The following is a 17,490-nucleotide window of genomic DNA, read 5'->3' on the forward strand; positions in this document are numbered from 1 at the left end:
GGACTCGTGTCACCGTTCTCACGGTTAAGTTCTCAAACTGGCGTGCGTACCTTGGGAGGAATTTCGTCCTGCATGCTGTCGTAACCACCAAGTCTATATAAAGTCAGGCAGCCAACGTACGTGAGTCAACTTATTATATCTCGTCAGGAATTTTCCACATTGACTTAAAGGTACTACATCTAGGAGCTTATCATACGTTGGAGAGATGTAATGTAAAAAAGGTACAAATCCTTACTGACCAGTACATCACTAACAAGAAATTATTAAAATAACGGATGCTTGCTGAATACCAAAGTGACTGGGACACGGGAAATACAGTAGGCCGGGTACATGGGATTTCCCGAATATCTGTGAAGATTTCAACTAAATCATGTAAACCTTCTAAAAAGGAAGATACATTTTGTAACACAACGTGACTCTTATCCTGTTTACGTAGATGTAACAGGGTCAGGACACAGAACAACTGTGTATTGGTAGGCATTCATAAAAATACTTTGTTTGAATGTGAAATGCGGTATCGACGGCATCTTCGTCGGCCGCACCTAGCGCATCGCGCGCCGCTCACAGCCACGGGGGAGACAGCACTTGTAAACCAACTACCAGCGCTCCGCCGAACGAATTCGCTCTTTCATTCCTCGCTGTCTCTGATGGGGGAAGCCACATATGAACGCCATCAGAGGACGATAACTATCATGGCCTCCTCCCTACTACTCTGATTGGTGTGCGTATCATTTTAAGGAGCCGCAATTAGAGTTTCGCTCTCGGACTCAGTGACTCTATAGACGTATGAACTATAGCACAAAGGCTGCAGTCGTCATTACACAGTCCAGTTACATTAATGCGACGATCTGTCAAAAGCATGAATGACTGCCTCACGCAGCGCAGAGGTGGAGGGAGAGAGTCAGTGATGTTCTGAAAGCAGCCACATGGATTTGTAGCCTTGCTGATTACAGTGCCACGTCCAGCTACGACATGTTTCTCGACTTAGAATTCATGGTGCAAACAGCCCGACCGAAGGGGTCCTAAAAGACACCTGACTGGATTTAAACCCCGTGACCATGGGAGAAGTGTAAACGCATCCTGTTCTCTTCGAAACAAGGACGTACACTGAGAGCTGTATGGTAAGCTACTTTGTCCTGCAAGTAGACGCCATTATGCCGAAGAAAAACAACCTGCATGTAGGAATGGAGGTGTTCCCCAAACGTAGATACATAGCTGTGTTGATTCGTTGTGCCCCCCAGGTTAACGACATCGACCAGGAAATGCCACGAAAACATTCTCGTGTCCATAATGGTCCCTCCTCCACAGTAGACCCATGCGACAAATGTTGCAGGGCCGTACAAGATAATTCTGTCTGTCCAATAGAGCATAAAACGTAATTCATCTGAAAAAGACACCTGACGCCACTCAGTGGAACTCCAGATGCGACACTGACTTAAAAATTGCAGCCTTCGTCGTCGATGAACGGCAGCTAGCATGAGTGCATGAACCAGATGCCAACCGCAGAGGCCCATACGTAGCAACGTTTGCTGAACGTCCGTTGAGAAACTCTTGGTAGCCCTTCGGTTCATCTGGGTGGTCTGTTGGTCAACAAAATGGTTCAAATGGTTCTGAGCACTATGGGACTTAACTTCTGAGGTCATCAGTCCCCTAGAACTTAGAACTACTTAAACCTAATTAACCTAAGGACATCACACACATCCATGCCCGAGGCAGGATTCGAACCTGCAACCGTAGCGGTCGCGCGGTTCCAGACTGTAACGCCTAGAACTGCTCGGCCAACACGGGAAGCTGTTGGTCAACAGTTCGTAGGTCTATTTAGCCGTACATCCCTCTGCGCAGGTGTTGTTCAGCCCTGTGATCTATGGTCCGTGGTGCACCACAGTATCTTCGACGCCGTTTTTAGATAGTGCCATTTTTCTATCCATGCGAACAGTTTACAAACAGCGGTTTAGGAAATGCCCGAAAGCGAATCATCATGCTCTTTTGATCGTCAGATAAATTCCTCCGTTTCCGCATTACAACGACTGCATAGTTTTCCATGTCCCTCGACACGCTTGTGCTGCTACCTGCCGACTGTAAGTGGTTATTGCACGTTACTGCAAGCTATTTCAGTGCCACCGAGCGAGGTGGCGCAGTGGTTAGCACACTGGACTCGCATTCTGGAGGACGACGGTTCAATCCCGTCTCCGGCCATCCTGATTTAGGTTTTCCGTGATTTCCCTACATCGCTTCAGGCAAATGCCGGGATGGTTCCTTTGAAAGGGCACGGCCGATTTTCTCCCCCATCCTTCCCTCACCCGAGCTTGCGCTCCGTCTCCTAAGTCCTCGTTGTCGACGGGACGTTAATCACTAATCTCCTCCTCCTATTTCAGTGTCGATTGTAAGTGGTTATTGCACGTGGGCACCGAACATAGGTGGTGGTCACATTAATGTGACTGGACCGTGTAGTTATCAGTGATATACCAGAGTGCATCAGCGTTAAAGCCAGCTTCTTTCAATCAAGAATGTTATTCCCATTGTAGAGAACTCAGCAGAAAAATGGTTCAAATGGCTCTGAGCACTATGGAACTTAACTTCTGAGGTCATCAGTCCCCTAGAACTTAGAACTACTTAAACCTAACTAACGTAAGGACATCACACACATCCACGCCCGAGGCAGGATTTGAACCTGCGACCGTAGCGGTCGCGCGGTTCCAGACTGTAGCTCCTAGAACCGCTCGGCCACACCAGCCGGCAACTCAGAACAACAAAAGGACATACGGCAATAGAAAGTTACGTAAATCTCAGTTATTAAGTCTACACACGGTTAATAAAGTTATTAATATGATGTCTTTTTGTTGATATCTGATCATCTTTATTGATGAACTACCAACACATCATGATCAATATATTGAATTTAGATACGGAGTGGACATTTGAGCTGAAGGTGTGTATGGCACACCCCCTAATAAAAATAATGACACATGCTTGATGCATCACTACGACTTATGACAAGATCAAGATTACGGCTTAGCCTTTCCATGACGCTAGCATTCAAAAATATACACTCCTGGAAATTGAAATAAGAACACCGTGAATTCATTGTCCCAGGAAGGGGAAACTTTATTGACACATTCCTGGGGTCAGATACATCACATGATCACACTGACAGAACCACAGGCACATAGACACAGGCAACAGAGCATGCACAATGTCGGCACTAGTACAGTGTATATCCACCTTTCGCAGCAATGCCGGCTGCTATTCTCCCATGGAGACGATCGTAGAGATGCTGGATGTAGTCCTGTGGAACGGCTTGCCATGCCATTTCCACCTGGCGCCTCAGTTGGACCAGCGTTCGTGCTGGACGTGCAGACCGCGTGAGACGACGCTTCATCCAGTCCCAAACATGCTCAATGGGGGACAGATCCGGAGATCTTGCTGGCCAGGGTAGTTGCTTACACCTTCTAGAGCACGTTGTGTGGCACGGGATACATGCGGACGTGCATTGTCCTGTTGGAACAGCAAGTTCCCTTGCCGGTCTAGGAATGGTAGAACGATGGGTTCGATGACGGTTTGGATGTACCGTGCACTATTCAGTGTCCCCTCGACGATCACCAGTGGTGTACGGCCAATGTAGGAGATCGCTCCCCACACCATGATGCCGGGTGTTGGCCCTGTGTGCCTCGGTCGTATGCAGTCCTGATTGTGGCGCTCACCTGCACGGCGCCAAACACGCATACGACCATCATTGGCACCAAGGCAGAAGCGACTCTCATCGCTGAAGACGACACGTCTCCATTCGTCCCTCCATTCACGCCTGTCGCGACACCACTGGAGGCGGGCTGCACGATGTTGGGGCGTGAGCGGAAGACGGCCTAACGGTGTGCGGGACCGTAGCCCAGCTTCATGGAGACGGTTGCGAATGGTCCTCGCCGATACCCCAGGAGCAACAGTGTCCCTAATTTGCTGGGAAGTGGCGGTGCGGTCCCCTACGGCACTGCGTAGGATCCTACGGTCTTGGCGTGCATCCGTGCGTCGCTGCGGTCCGGTCCCAGGTCGACGGGCACGTGCACCTTCCGCCGACCACTGGCGACAACATCGATGTACTGTGGAGACCTCACGCCCCACGTGTTGAGCAATTCGGCGGTACGTCCACCCGGCCTCCCGCATGCCCACTATACGCCCTCGCTCAAAGTCCGTCAACTGCACATACGGTTCACGTCCACGCTGTCGCGGCATGCTACCAGTGTTAAAGACTGCGATGGAGCTCCGTATGCCACGGCAAACTGGCTGACACTGACGGCGGCGGTGCACAAATGCTGCGCAGCTAGCGCCATTCGACGGCCAACACCGTGGTTCCTGGTGTGTCCGCTGTGCCGTGCGTGTGATCATTGCTTGTACAGCCCTCTCGCAGTGTCCGGAGCAAGTATGGTGGGTCTGACACACCGGTGTCAATGTGTTCTTTTTTCCATTTCCAGGAGTGTAGTTAAAGAAAACCAGTCCAAAAGAAATACTAAAAGAAGGGAGTTTTTCACAAGTATAAATCAGGGAGCGAGACAGGGCGTCTGGTGCGATGTTCTCCCGAAACATTCCAGGAGACGCGGCGCGTGGTGAGTCCGGTCGAGGTGCGGTCATGCAGGCTGTCACCGCGCCACTCTAAGAGTGTACAGCCAGCGATGCGATGCCAGGAAAACGGTGATCATCTCACGCTGATAGAAACAAGAAATTCCAGTTGAGAGCTTACCATGTCTTGTAAAACTTTAATACAAGTTCAAATAAATTTTGAACAAGTTTCGACACTCACGTTGCGTTAGTTTTCAGATAAAGACCTCCGGATAACTTAATCTGTTGTAAAACTTGGGTAATTACATGGTAGAATCTTCCCGCCGCAAGAAGGTTGTTTCTGTAAGGCATTTCTAACCTGCAGAATTTGACTTATGCGTAGTCGCTGCGGAAATAAAGACCAATCGTGTACTGAATCTTCTGTTATAGACTCGACTCGTGCGCTGGAGATATGCTTGCGTTTCTTACGGATATTATTCCAGAATTACTGAAGTAGAACCGTGGTCAACTGAATATTATCAAACTGCTACTCAAACCTGTGCCTTCATCAAGGCCTCTTCACCTGAAAAATCATACTAAAGGTAGTCGACGTTTGCATGGTAAAAGCGAATAGATTTTTTGGTTTCATAGTAAACATTATGGGAAAATTGCTTTAGGTGCCAAGAGGACACCTCATGTCAATATGAACGAACAAAGCCACGTCGCTGCACTGGAGGAAGAAATATGTGCACGAAAATCTGTGAGACTGACTGTCATAATGTATGAAAATAAATAGTACAGAAATGGTAGGCCCTCATGGGCGGTACACTTTACCATACAACTGATGCACATGTTCATGTACCATTTAATCATCTAATATCCATAATGAAAGTTACAAACTGTTATCAGAGGATTTTATGGGACGGAGACAGAGCGATATCGTAAACTAGTTCTACTTCTAGACGCAAAAGTTGTAACTGGATATCGCCATCCAGATGCCAGTAGCTCACAAAGAAATAATCAAGTCTCGTTGCAAATCGGCAAACACATCGTTCGAGAAATTACATTCAACGAAGTGTATTCGAAATACATGAAACATGAGAACTGTGAATGAGTCTCTGTAAAAGGCTTGATTAGCAGCTGTAATAAACATCAATCGTATTTATTCAGTAGCACCAAACAGTGCGCTGAAGCCCCAAAGCACCATCATCTTCTTCCACAACGTCTACACTACACTGAAGCAGGATCCAAAACGAAAAATCTGACTTTTCCCTTTCAGAGCATGTGGATGCTGCCGAATAAGATAGCCTACCCTCTCATTCGTTCGCACCCACCTTACAAGAAGTTAACACAAGTTGCGATAGCAACTGCAACAAAGTTTTGGTATGCATGTTAGAATTTTACACGTACATTATAAACAAGCGCACAATATTTCCCATAGACAACTACACTGCACTTAACAGTCTTGCGCACTTTCAGTCACCGAGTTCAAAAAATAGGTTGTTAGTAACTCTTGGCTAAAGATCACGAGAATAAACTTCACCAGATGGTATAAAGTCCAGGAAATAGAGTTGCTTATAACAGTAGGAGCACTTGATGAACGCCTGCATGAAGCAGTCTTCGCCGGCCGCGGTAACAAGGTGGACTGTTGGGATGTCATTTATATATAAGTTGAAAAGCAGAGGCGAAATGACAGAGCCCTGCGCAATTCCTGCGGAGATCAGTTTCATTTCGGAGTTTTTGTCGTCGACTCTGAGATACAGTTTCCTGTCCTGCAGAAAGCTGTCTATGAGTCTAATGTAACAATCCGCAATAGGGGTAGTGCGATGCAGTTTGACGATAAGGTTGGGCCGCCACACCTTATCGTAAGCTTTTTCGATGTCAAGGAAGACACCAATCGTGAAGTGCTGCTTGTTATATCCTTCTTGTATCCCTTCGGTGATCCGTAAAAGTTGAAGTTCGGCAGATAACTTGTCCTTGAAACCGAATTGTTCGGGTCGTATAACATCATGCGCTGTAAGCGTGTCATGGAACCTCTTCAACAGCACTCTCTCGAGCACCTTGCCAAGGGTCGGCAAGAGGCTAATTGGCCGGTAACTTTTGGGTTCTGCTGGGTCTTTACCTGGCTTTGGTACTGGAACTACTCGAGCCGTCTTCCATGTCGTAGGAAAATATCCCTGCAGAAGACAGCTGTTGAGAATTCGGGTAAGGAGCACAGTTGGCTTCCTGGGCAACTGTTTCAAATCGGTATGCTTATGGAGTCGTTGCCCGGCGCATTATTCCGAGACTTCCGGATAATTTTACGGATCTCTGCTGGTGTGGTGAGTTGTGGGCGGCTCTGCACAGGCGCAGCACGAAAAGCAGTCCATTCTGCTGTAACGACGGCTTCCTGTTGTTGCAGGCGGACGTCGTTCACGGGGGCCGCTGGTGTAGACATCTGTTCTTGGTAAGTCGTAGCATACAGCTCCGCCTGGGCGAGTTCGTCATAGAGGAGGCCATCTGGTCCTCTGATGGCTCGTTTAGGTAGCCGCTGGTGTCGTATGTTCTTGACTACCTGCCATTCGTTCTTGGTTCGAAGTGAGAACTCATCCATCATATTTTCCCAGACCTGCTGTCGCCACTCGGCCACTCTCCTGTGCAGTTCTCGTGTTAAGACGTGTGTTTCTCCTCGATCGATCGGGTTTCTATAGCGGAGCCAACGTCGCCTACTCCTGTTTCTCTGTCTTCAGTTCTTGGAGTAGAGGCGGGAACTCATCGAAAGCTACTACAGGGTAGACCGTGTGAGTAGTTGCCCTCCGTTTGGCTGCCTTTATCTTCTGCATCAAAGTTTGTACCGCGATGTCGATGGCTTCCGGTGTTGAAACGTCCTGCGTCGGGCAGATATTGTTGTCAAGGTGTGTCCGAAATTGACCCCAGTTCAGAGTTTGTGAGGTTGGGGGCGGAAGGTTGGCCGTTGCGTGTTCCACTATGCTGATAACAGGTCGGTGGTCAGACGAAAGATCGTCGACGGTGCGGAGCTGGAGGTTCGTCTCAATATTTTTGATGATAGCAATATCTAGGACGTCTGCTTCTTGCCGATCGACGTAAGGAATCCGTGTCGGCTCTCGTGGGCCATGGACTGTGATGCCCAGTCCTTCTTCCATGGCAATCAATGTTCGTCCACGAGGATTCGCACGCCGGGAATTCCACGCGACGTGCTTGCTGTTAAGGTCACCTCCGAGGAATATTTTGTCAAAATTGGTGAAGATACTCCTTAGGTCGTCTGGCACCAGTTTTTACCGGGGCTGTTGTACGCCGCAATGAAAGTGATGTTGCCTGTCGCCGATCGAACCGTTACTGCTGTTGCCTCCAGATGTTGGAGGTGTGGTAGTGTTTCATGATGGTGCCGCAGTTCCCTTTTAAGCAGAACTGCGGTCCCTCCACCTCGTTGGCCTTGTCTGTCCGTTCTATATACGTACATGTTACGAAATCTGAGCTCAGTTGTTGGACGAAGGTGCGTCTCCGATACAAGTGCAATGTCGATTTTGTGACGTAAAAATTCAGTGAATTCTGTTTTCTTGCTTGTCATTCCGTTGGCGTTCCATAAACAGATTTTCAGGTTTCTCGTGGTCCCAGGGCGATCCATCTTAATGTGTTCCTTAGGCCTTCAATACACTTTCGATTAAAGAAAGTATCCCCACTAGTTGTTGCTGCACGGCGGTGAGAAGTTTCGCGACATCAGAGAGCGCTGGAGCTATAGATTCCATCAAATGAGCTGGTGAGACGTAGGTTTCCGGTACCGGTCGGCGTGGTGATGCTGCGTGGGCGTATGAATAATGCTGGCGGTGCTGTCGAGGTGCGCGTGCTTCAGGAGGAGGCTGTGTTACTGGCTGCCGTGTCGCCGCCGGCTGTTCTTGTGGCGGTTGCTGACGGTGGGGCGGAGGGTGTGGCGTCAGGTTGGAGTTCCGTATTACACGAGTCCTCCGTGGAGAGGGCTGCGGGGAAGACCGTTGTCTGTATTTCCTGGGAAGTTCCTGGTACTTCTGGCAGCCACGCCATGTGGCAGGATGGTCCTTTTCACAGTTAGCACATTTCGGCGGAGCCCCTCGGGGATGAGTACATGCTGAAGATCGGTGTTGCCCTCACAGCGAACGCAGCGAGCAGGCGAGCTGCAATAATTAGCCGTATGTTCGAATCGCTGGCAGTGGCGACATTGAACAGGTCCTTCCTGTCTGTTGTAGGTTTCAATAACGACTTTAGTATATAGAAGGTATTTGATGTCGTAAATCTTGTAGTTTTCCTTTTGGGCTGGCAACGTGACCCAGTAAGAATCTTGAGGTCGTAATTCCTTCGTGTTGTCGTCTCGATTTTTAAACTGGTGGACGTTGATGACAGGAAAACCCTTCTCTATCAGTGCGTCTTTCAGTTCTTCCTCCGTAACTTCGGCAGGTAGACGTTTGACAACCACTTTGAGGTCCTTGTCCTCTGCGGCCTGAGTGTAAAAAAGTGGATGTCATTCGACACAGAGAAATTGATGGCCCGCCGTTGATCTTCATAGGAGTCAAAGTGATATTTGATCCTGTCTCGTTGGTAGATGGCCTTAAGACTGCCGTCAATATTCACTTTCAGCGCCTTGTTGAGTCCCATGCAGTTCTTGGTATGGTAAATAGTAACAGGCGGGACTTTGCGTAGTAAGTTACGGCCAGAGCCATCTGTCCCCTCTTTATCTGCTTCGAGATTGACGTCACTCGTCTGGTCCATACGTTCTGGAGCATCCGTAGTATCTTCCGTCGCAATAGCCGCAAAACGGTTGGAAGTTTTCAGTTCTTCTGGACGTTGTCGCTTCCAAGAGTTGTTCTGCTTAGGAGAAGCGTTGAGTCGTTTTCTTTGGCGAACTAGTGTAAAATCGCCCTCTCCGTCGGTGGGCTTCATGGTCCAAACTTCTTCAGAGGAGACTCCCTCCATTTCGTCGTTGTCTTCTGGTGGAGAAAATTGTTCCACGTCGTCTACTTGTTCTTCAGGCTGTGAAGTAGGAACTGTACTAGTCCGGTTGTCGCATACTTCCTGACTTTGCAGAATCATGTGCTGTATTTCACGTCTTAGTTCCCGTTGTTGCCGATCGTTCTGTGTTAGCTGATTTCTCTCGTCACAGGGGTTTGACGTATGTTCTCCTCCGCTCTGCATTCGCATAGCGCTCGTCGTGGTCCTGTCCTCATTATGTTGCCTGTCAGAATCCGTTGTCGTTGCAGGGGTCGTCGCCGTTGTATCCGTCCTGTGGGGAGCGGGGCAGGGCCCACCGACCGGCCAGCGGCCGGCCCCGGCGCGACCCAGCCGGCTGGCTCGAACGCGCGCGTTCCGTTGTCCGCACTCTTCGGCATCGCGCGCTCAACTGGCTAAGCACAACAGCGCAGGCGCAGCGCTCGTCCGTCTCCGCACTACGAGATGGCGCTGCCATAGAGACAGACCAAATTCTGCTTCCGCCGATCCGCGTATTAATATGCAACGCAGCCAATGAGATTGCTGCTTACGTAGAACCTTTTCTCCTCGCGTATCACACTCGCGCAGTGATACATGAACGCGCGAGGTATTATAACGAGTGTAAAGACCTCCGATTAGTCAGTCTGCATTTGTCTGCACCAGTCTGTACGAGTTATATATTTGTCTGTACCAGTCTATAGTTAAGTTTCAGTCTGCGCCCAGTAAGATTACCATATTCCATTACATAGCCATGAAGATAAATGTATAGACACTTTTGTCAAGTATCAGAGATATATGCGACAATAAGATTAACGTACCAATACCAAAGGAACTTCAGATTGTCAATTGTAAATAGCATCCAGAACAAAGTTAAGTAATTTTTATGCTTGTTATTATTTTAATAAATGTGCATGAAAATTAATCAAGTTCTGTTTAAAGTTGGTTACCGTCAATCTGCTACTCTAAGCGTGCAAGTGGCATTTCTATCGTCTGACCTAACGGCAGAAGATAAACACGCCACGATAAGACCACGAGACATATTGCTGACACTCGCCTACTTCGTTAAAGCGACAAGTCAAATAATCGGATGGTGTGTGCACTGAAGGTCTTGCAGTACGCACACCACTCTCCCCTTTCTCTACTACGTGACTTCAGTATCGTCGATGATGTATGTATTGCACCATATGATATCGACACTGTACTGTGTTGAATTTTAGTCTTTTAGTTTTCCCAGAATCCTGGAATGAAATTATGTCCTATGCCTTTTCAAAAGTTATGTTGCACCACTTTTTCCTCTTCATTGGGCTTGGCGGATAAGCAGACGACTGGCTTCCATCACTTCGTAACAACTCTTCGTCGCTATCTGGTTCTGGGTCATCCAAAAGTTTTTCACAATCAGACAAGTCATCTTCTGCATATTCATGTTCTGCTATATAGTGTATTGTACAGGGTGGAGCAAATGAAAGTGGACCGGAGAACAGGGTTCCAGGGTACAAAGAACACAGCAGAGGAAAGGGAATGCAGTATTAACCACTCCATAGCAGATTTTTAAAGTGACCACCATTCATTTCTTTCGATTTTTGGGCTCTTGTCAGCAAGATGCTAAAGGCGGATCGAAACTGGACTGTCGGAATTTCTGCAGTCTCATCCGAAATGTTCTACTGCAGTTCTTGAAGACTATGAGAGTTGTTGCGATACATTTGTTGCCTACCCTACAATCTTAGTAACTATAGTACCAGTATATGTATTCCACTGTAAGAGGGATCAGAACGGTTTTTACTTGTAACTTTCGACTCGTTCGTTCGCACAAGGACCCTTGCCTCAAACTGATACATTTATCCTTCTCCATCATCCTAAAAAGCTTGTAACATAATCCCGGAATCTCGTTTTTAAAATACATACATTTACAGGTCCCGGCGCCCATAATTTCGACGCTCCGTAGCGTCATTGAATACGTTTCCCAACATGGATTCTTGTGTAAAACTTCATCTACTAAGTCCCCTCTACAGCCTCTAGAAGTGTATAACATGAATTGATGAAAATCCTATAGAGACGTATTACCGAATCAGGATGAGTGCCCATAAACACTGTTATATCACAGGTCCTAAGAAAAAGAGTAAATGTATCACACAAACTTAAACTTCTCCCTTTTAAAAAAAATAATCCTTCAAGTGCTGTTAATAAATTTTGTGTATGCAAATGAAAACTGTAAATGGAGGAGATCGAATTCACAAAACGAAAACTAGAACATATAGCAAAAACAACTCCGTAATTAAAGAATATAAACTACAGGTGGAAAAATCCGTTGCAAATCTGCTATCAAGTATTACAGACTATTTTAAAAAGAAGTATATGGAAAAATATGGACGCAAGTGGAAAACATAAGACGTCTACATCTACCGTAAATAACAGTAATGTGTGACCATACTTCGGGGTACATGGGGTACTGGCTGAAAGTGCTAGATAGAACAACATGCTTTTGTTTAAGCAAGCACAAAAAATATGTACATAAAGCTCCAGTCCCAAGTAGATTTTATCTAAATATCGTGATCTGGACATTGTACATCTAGCAACAGAAGAGCCGTTTGTGGAGTTTAAAACTGACTGACTAAGAACTGTTAACCGTAACTTGTTTGCAAAAAATGTTAACTTGAAGTTTTATGCGGAAATTCCGCAACAATGTGGAGCAGAAGAGTTGCCACACACCCGAGGAAGATGTGGAATTTTTTGACAATAACATAATGCAGGAGATAAGAGGAAAAATAAAAATTCCCGAATTGTCTTGGCTAGAAGAATTCCAAGAAGAAACAGAGCTAATTTATAAAGCCACAAAAGAAGTAGTGTACAGCAAAAAATTAGCTATGTGTTAGATTTCGAGAACATAACTTCTTTGTATTTGTCATATTATTGACTGGAGGAAGAAACAGACGATTCTGATGTAGATTTAAATTATAAGTTAAAAATTAAACTGGATGTTATTGAAAGAACGACAAACAAAAAAGAAACACTAGTTATCTGTGTATAAATGACGTAATAGGGTGGGGAAGTGTTGAGAAAACCAGTCACACATTCTTCCATCCCACTGAACTTTGCTGTTATCGTCTTCAAAAGTAGGAGTATCAGTAACATACTTATCATGCAGATGTTGACTGAAAGGCGCAACACCCGATCATTCAGAATGTTTAAATAAGCATGCTGGATTATGTTAGTGGTCACATCAACGAGCAGGGCCAATTCGTAAGAAAAACACCCCCAAAACATCATAGACCCACCTCCGAATTGCACCTAATCTTAGACACATTGAGGATGAGGTGCTGCATTTGGTCTTCGGTCTAAATAACGTTCGATGCTTTCTGGTCCACTGAAGAGGCGCAGCTTTATGTGCTGTGTGAGTGATGATCTCTTGCGAGATAATCGACTGTGCATGTTCTTTGTATGTAGCCCACCTGGCAATATTCTCTCGCTAACGTGTTAGAATGGACCTTCATTCACCGCCTGCAGCAACTCCTATCTAGTTTGGAAATGATTTTGATTCACAAGCCATGAAACACGTCTCTGGTCCACCTCAGTCCGGATCTTTTTCCAGCCGCATTTCTGACGTCACGTTTCGTTGCCACATGTGTTACACCACTGATGCAAACCGCCAAGAAATAGCAGCAAACCCAGAAACATCACACGCCGTACGGGCACGGGCACGGCCAAACACAATCTACCTTTTTGGCACTCAGCCACGTCCTTATGTTTACCCATTTTAAGTACAACGTCCGCTCGAAACTTAAATGTCCTACTAATCGCTACTGTTGTATGCTCACGTAGAGGCCATGTGCGCGCGGTTGAGCACCTGACTCGATCACTGCAAGGGGCTTAATTCATTTGCGCGTACGCGCTAGGGTTACTAGCGGTGGCTTTAGAAGCTAGCGGTTCAAGTAAGGGATGCAAGAGTTTGTAAAGTTTCTGGGTCATATCATTTTCTACTAATCCTCAGAATAGAGCTTTTTGCGAAATGGTAGAAAACGACGAACAAATCAAGCTTTTGTAAAGTATACTTGCTGGAAGAGGACATCATTAAACGTTTTTACTAAAGTATATGAAATAAAGAGCCATCAAAGATTTAAACTAAAGATAATACAGAAGCAGAAAGGCAAATGTCTTAAGAATGTGAAATATGTAGGGTAGCAGGGGAAGCTCTCCGTAAAAAAATAAGAAAAAAAGGAAATAAAGTACCTAAAAATTTGGAATTATGGTGCAAGAATAGCTGTACACGACAAACAGGATGCATATATAAAATATTTAAGTGACCCCAGAACTGAAAACGTGCATTCCTGTAAAGAGAGAAGAAATATTGCTAAAAGGCATCTCTAATATCGAGAATGATGTACAGGGAAGACAGCAAATGACCTATAAGATTATAAAATTTTTAAACACAACAGAAAAGAGAAGATACAAATAAACAACACTGGAGAAGAACAATGGGTAAAAAGGACTATAGTGTGAGAATACGCACAGGAATCTGAAACTGAAACACAAATGACAGGGAAGAGATTAAATACTATCTAACAAAATAAAATCCACCTCACCATCAGTTAACAACAGAAAACCGACAGGAAGAGATGGTATTGATGCTGAATTGCTAAAATATGGAGGAATAGTGCTACATCTACGACGGCTACATACTTAAAGTGAATGTTGTAAGAGTAAGAGTAGCCCCAAAGACTGGAAGGTTGATGTTGTTGTTGTTGTGGTCTTCAGTCCTGAGACTGATTTGATGTAGCTCTCCAAGCTACTCTATCCTGTGAAAGCTTCTTCATCTCCCAGTACTTACTGCAACCTACATCCTTCTGAATCTGGAAGGTTGATAGAGTGATATAAATTTTTCCAAAAAGGAGACAGCTGTCTATGCAGTAACTACAGAGTAATAAGTTTACTAGACTCATCACATAAGATATATGCTAAGATTTTAAACGCAAGAATTAAATACATAATGGAAGTAATACTTCATGAGGAACAAATGGGTTTTAGAAAAGGGCCCTCTACGATAGATGCAGTTGTTGTTTTACAACAGATAATACTAAAAGGCAGAGAATATAATAAAGAAACACAAATTGCTTTTAATGATTTTTAAAAAACTTCTTTGACAGTGTCAATAGACAGAAACTTTGGAAGATAATGAATCACGGATATCTGAAACATCTAAACAGTACGATAAAAAGTTTGTATCAGTACACAACTGTCAGTTTAGGTCTCAACGAACAAAAATGACTAATGAGATAACAACTAACAAGAGAATACGACATGTGTGCTGTATCTCCCCAACATTGCTTACCATTTACATACATTAAATAACACGTATCTGGAAAACGGAATTCACCTAGACAGGAGGACTTTCAAACAACTTAATGTGTGCCGACGATGCAGTGATCCTAGCAGATAAAGAAGAGGAGTTTCAGAAAGGAATTTACTTACTGAAAAATAAGTGCGAAATTTGACATGGAGATCGCAGCAGAAAAAACTAAGACAATGGCCTTCAAGGGGAAAGAGTGCGTTAGAAGATTTTAGAGTAACTAAACTTTTTCAGTTACTACTATATGAGGTGACGCATGGCTACAACAAAGAAATAGAGATTAAGCTTTTCAAATTCAGCCGGGTATGTGGAACAATTAACAGAAACTCTATAAACAAAACTAAATGGCTCAAATTGCTCTGAGCACTATGGGACTTAACTTCTGTGGTCATCATTCCCCTAGAACTTAGAACTACTTAAACCTAACTAACCTATGGACATCACACACATCCATGCCCGAGGCAGGATTAGAACCTGCGACCGTAGCGGGCGCGCGGTTCCAGACTGTAGCGCCTAGAACCTCTCGGCCACCCCGGCCGGCACACAACTAAAGAAGATAATCATAAATTCTGCAAATCAGCTGCAGTTCCCACACTGCTCTAAGAAAGAGAGACGTGTGTGATTTTCAGAAAGCAAGAAAGCAGCATTCAGGCATAAGAAATGAAATTCCAGAGACGAGTTAAAGATTACACAATAGAAGACAGACTAAGGAATCAAGATATAAGCGAAGCACTAAAAGTTTTTGGTCTATATAATAAAATTGTAGAGTACAGGAGAAAATGGAACGAACACTAGAGCGAATGGAGAGTGACAGACTCCCCTTAAAGGCTAGAAAATTGTAAGAGCCAAGGAAGAAGAGATAGAGGAACGCACAGTCAACGATGGGTACCGTAACAGGGATTTTCGCTTAATATCTGAAGAGAAGAAGAAGAAGGGTTTATAAACGTAGAAATAAATCTATTTCAATAATGGAAGTTTATGTTCGCATAACAGATAGACCCCTTATTAGTCTAGAGAGACATTCTGTTTGACGACACACATTACCAGAGACAGCAAAGAGGGACTCAGCAGCGCTGCTTAATGACAGCGACATGCAGCACGAAACTTATTAATAAATGTTAGTCAATCTTTCGGTGACTGCTTCAGAGACTGATCAAGACTATTGCGCGTAGCCACTGTGGTAACACAGCCTTAAAGAATCACTTTCTATCCGTTTTCCTAGAAAGGCCTGGTGTTCCAGCTTCCGTAAACTTACTTGCCCCATTCGTCTCGAATGCTGGGCCCGCGCCGTGCAGCCTGCCTGCTACGACCTCGCAATGGTGCTAGTCGCCGCTGAAGTTCCGGTCCTTCTTATGTTGCTGCTAATACGTTTTTTAAAGCATAGATTAACATACCCTCATAAAATTTACGATTACTATAGGGTATAAAACAGGATATTTTGTACTTAATTTGGTATCTAACATAGCTCTGGAGAGCTAATAACTGTTATTAAGTAATGCATAACCTATACATTATGACTTCCTTTGAATATGATGTGACGTTGTTAACTTTAAGACGATTTAGTAGCAATGTGACATCCCCCGCCGTTGTTATTCTAGGGTTCTGGTCCTATCCAAAATCGCTAAGCTGGTCTAAGGATTCCATTCAGTCCTTTGTTGACAAGTCTGGTGTGGAAGTTAGAGATAGCAGAACGAAATCCGAAGATACAAATTTCATGTTCAACAAATCGTTGACACAGGACAACTGTGCACACTGTCATTTATCCAAAGGGCAGACTCCCGTATGAACGACATAGTAATAAGCATCCTTGGCGTAGAGAAATAACTGAAAGATATTAAAGCAAATAAATCACCAGGTCCAATGGAATCCCAGTTCGGTTTTTCGAAGAGTACTCTGTGGCAGTGGCACTTACCTAGCCTGCATTTGTCGTGAATCTCTTGTCAGCACAAAGTCCCAAGGCGCTGGAAAAACGTGAGGGTGACTCCAGATTACAAGAAGGGTAAAAGAACGGACCCGCAAAATTACGGATCAATATTCTAAAATTTAATTTGCTGCAGAAACCTTGAACATATCCTGAGTTGGAATGTAATAAACAGTCTTTGGGCTGAGAAGCTTATGTCCAAGAATCAGCATGGTTTTAGAAAGCATCGTTCGTGCGAAATTCATCCTTCCGTTTCCTCATATACTGCGAACTATGGATGACGGCAACAGGCAGATGTCATATTTCTACATTTCCGGAAAGTGTTTGACACGGTGACCCACTGCAGGCTGTTAACGAATGTACGAGCATATAGAATAAGTTCACAGATATGCGAATGGCTCGAAGACTTCTTAAGTAATGGAACGCACAATGTTGTCCTCGACGTCGAGTGATCGCCAGAGACAAAGGTATCGTCAGGAGTGTCCCAGGGAAGTGTGGTAGGACCGCTGTTGTTCTTTATATTCATAAACGATTTGGCGAACAGGGTGGGCAGCAATCTGCGGTTGTTTGCTGATGATACTGTGTTGTACGGTAAGGTGTCGAAGTTGCGTGACTGTAGGGAGATACAACATGGTTTAGACAAAATTTCTAGTTGGTGTGACGAATGGCAGTTACCTCTAAATGTGGAAAAATCTAAGTTAATGTGGAAGAGTAGGAAGAACCATCATTTAGCCTTCCGATACGT

At 45.1% G+C, this 17,490-nt stretch overlaps 1 protein-coding gene across 1 annotated transcript in view; it reads left to right on the forward strand.

Annotated features, from left to right (window-relative positions):
* The first annotated feature begins 4,558 nt into the window (after nucleotides 1-4,558).
* LOC126263418 (trissin receptor) overlaps nucleotides 4,559-17,490 on the forward strand; it is a 187,711-nt gene continuing 174,779 nt past the window's right edge. The window contains exon 1 of the mRNA XM_049960511.1: nucleotides 4,559-4,595. Within this exon, the coding sequence (XP_049816468.1) occupies nucleotides 4,559-4,595 (37 nt within the window). The remainder of the gene's footprint in view (nucleotides 4,596-17,490) is intronic.

The sequence above is a fragment of the Schistocerca nitens genome, chromosome 6, assembly GCF_023898315.1.
Source record: "Schistocerca nitens isolate TAMUIC-IGC-003100 chromosome 6, iqSchNite1.1, whole genome shotgun sequence".
NCBI classification, from domain to species: Eukaryota; Metazoa; Arthropoda; class Insecta; order Orthoptera; family Acrididae; genus Schistocerca; species Schistocerca nitens.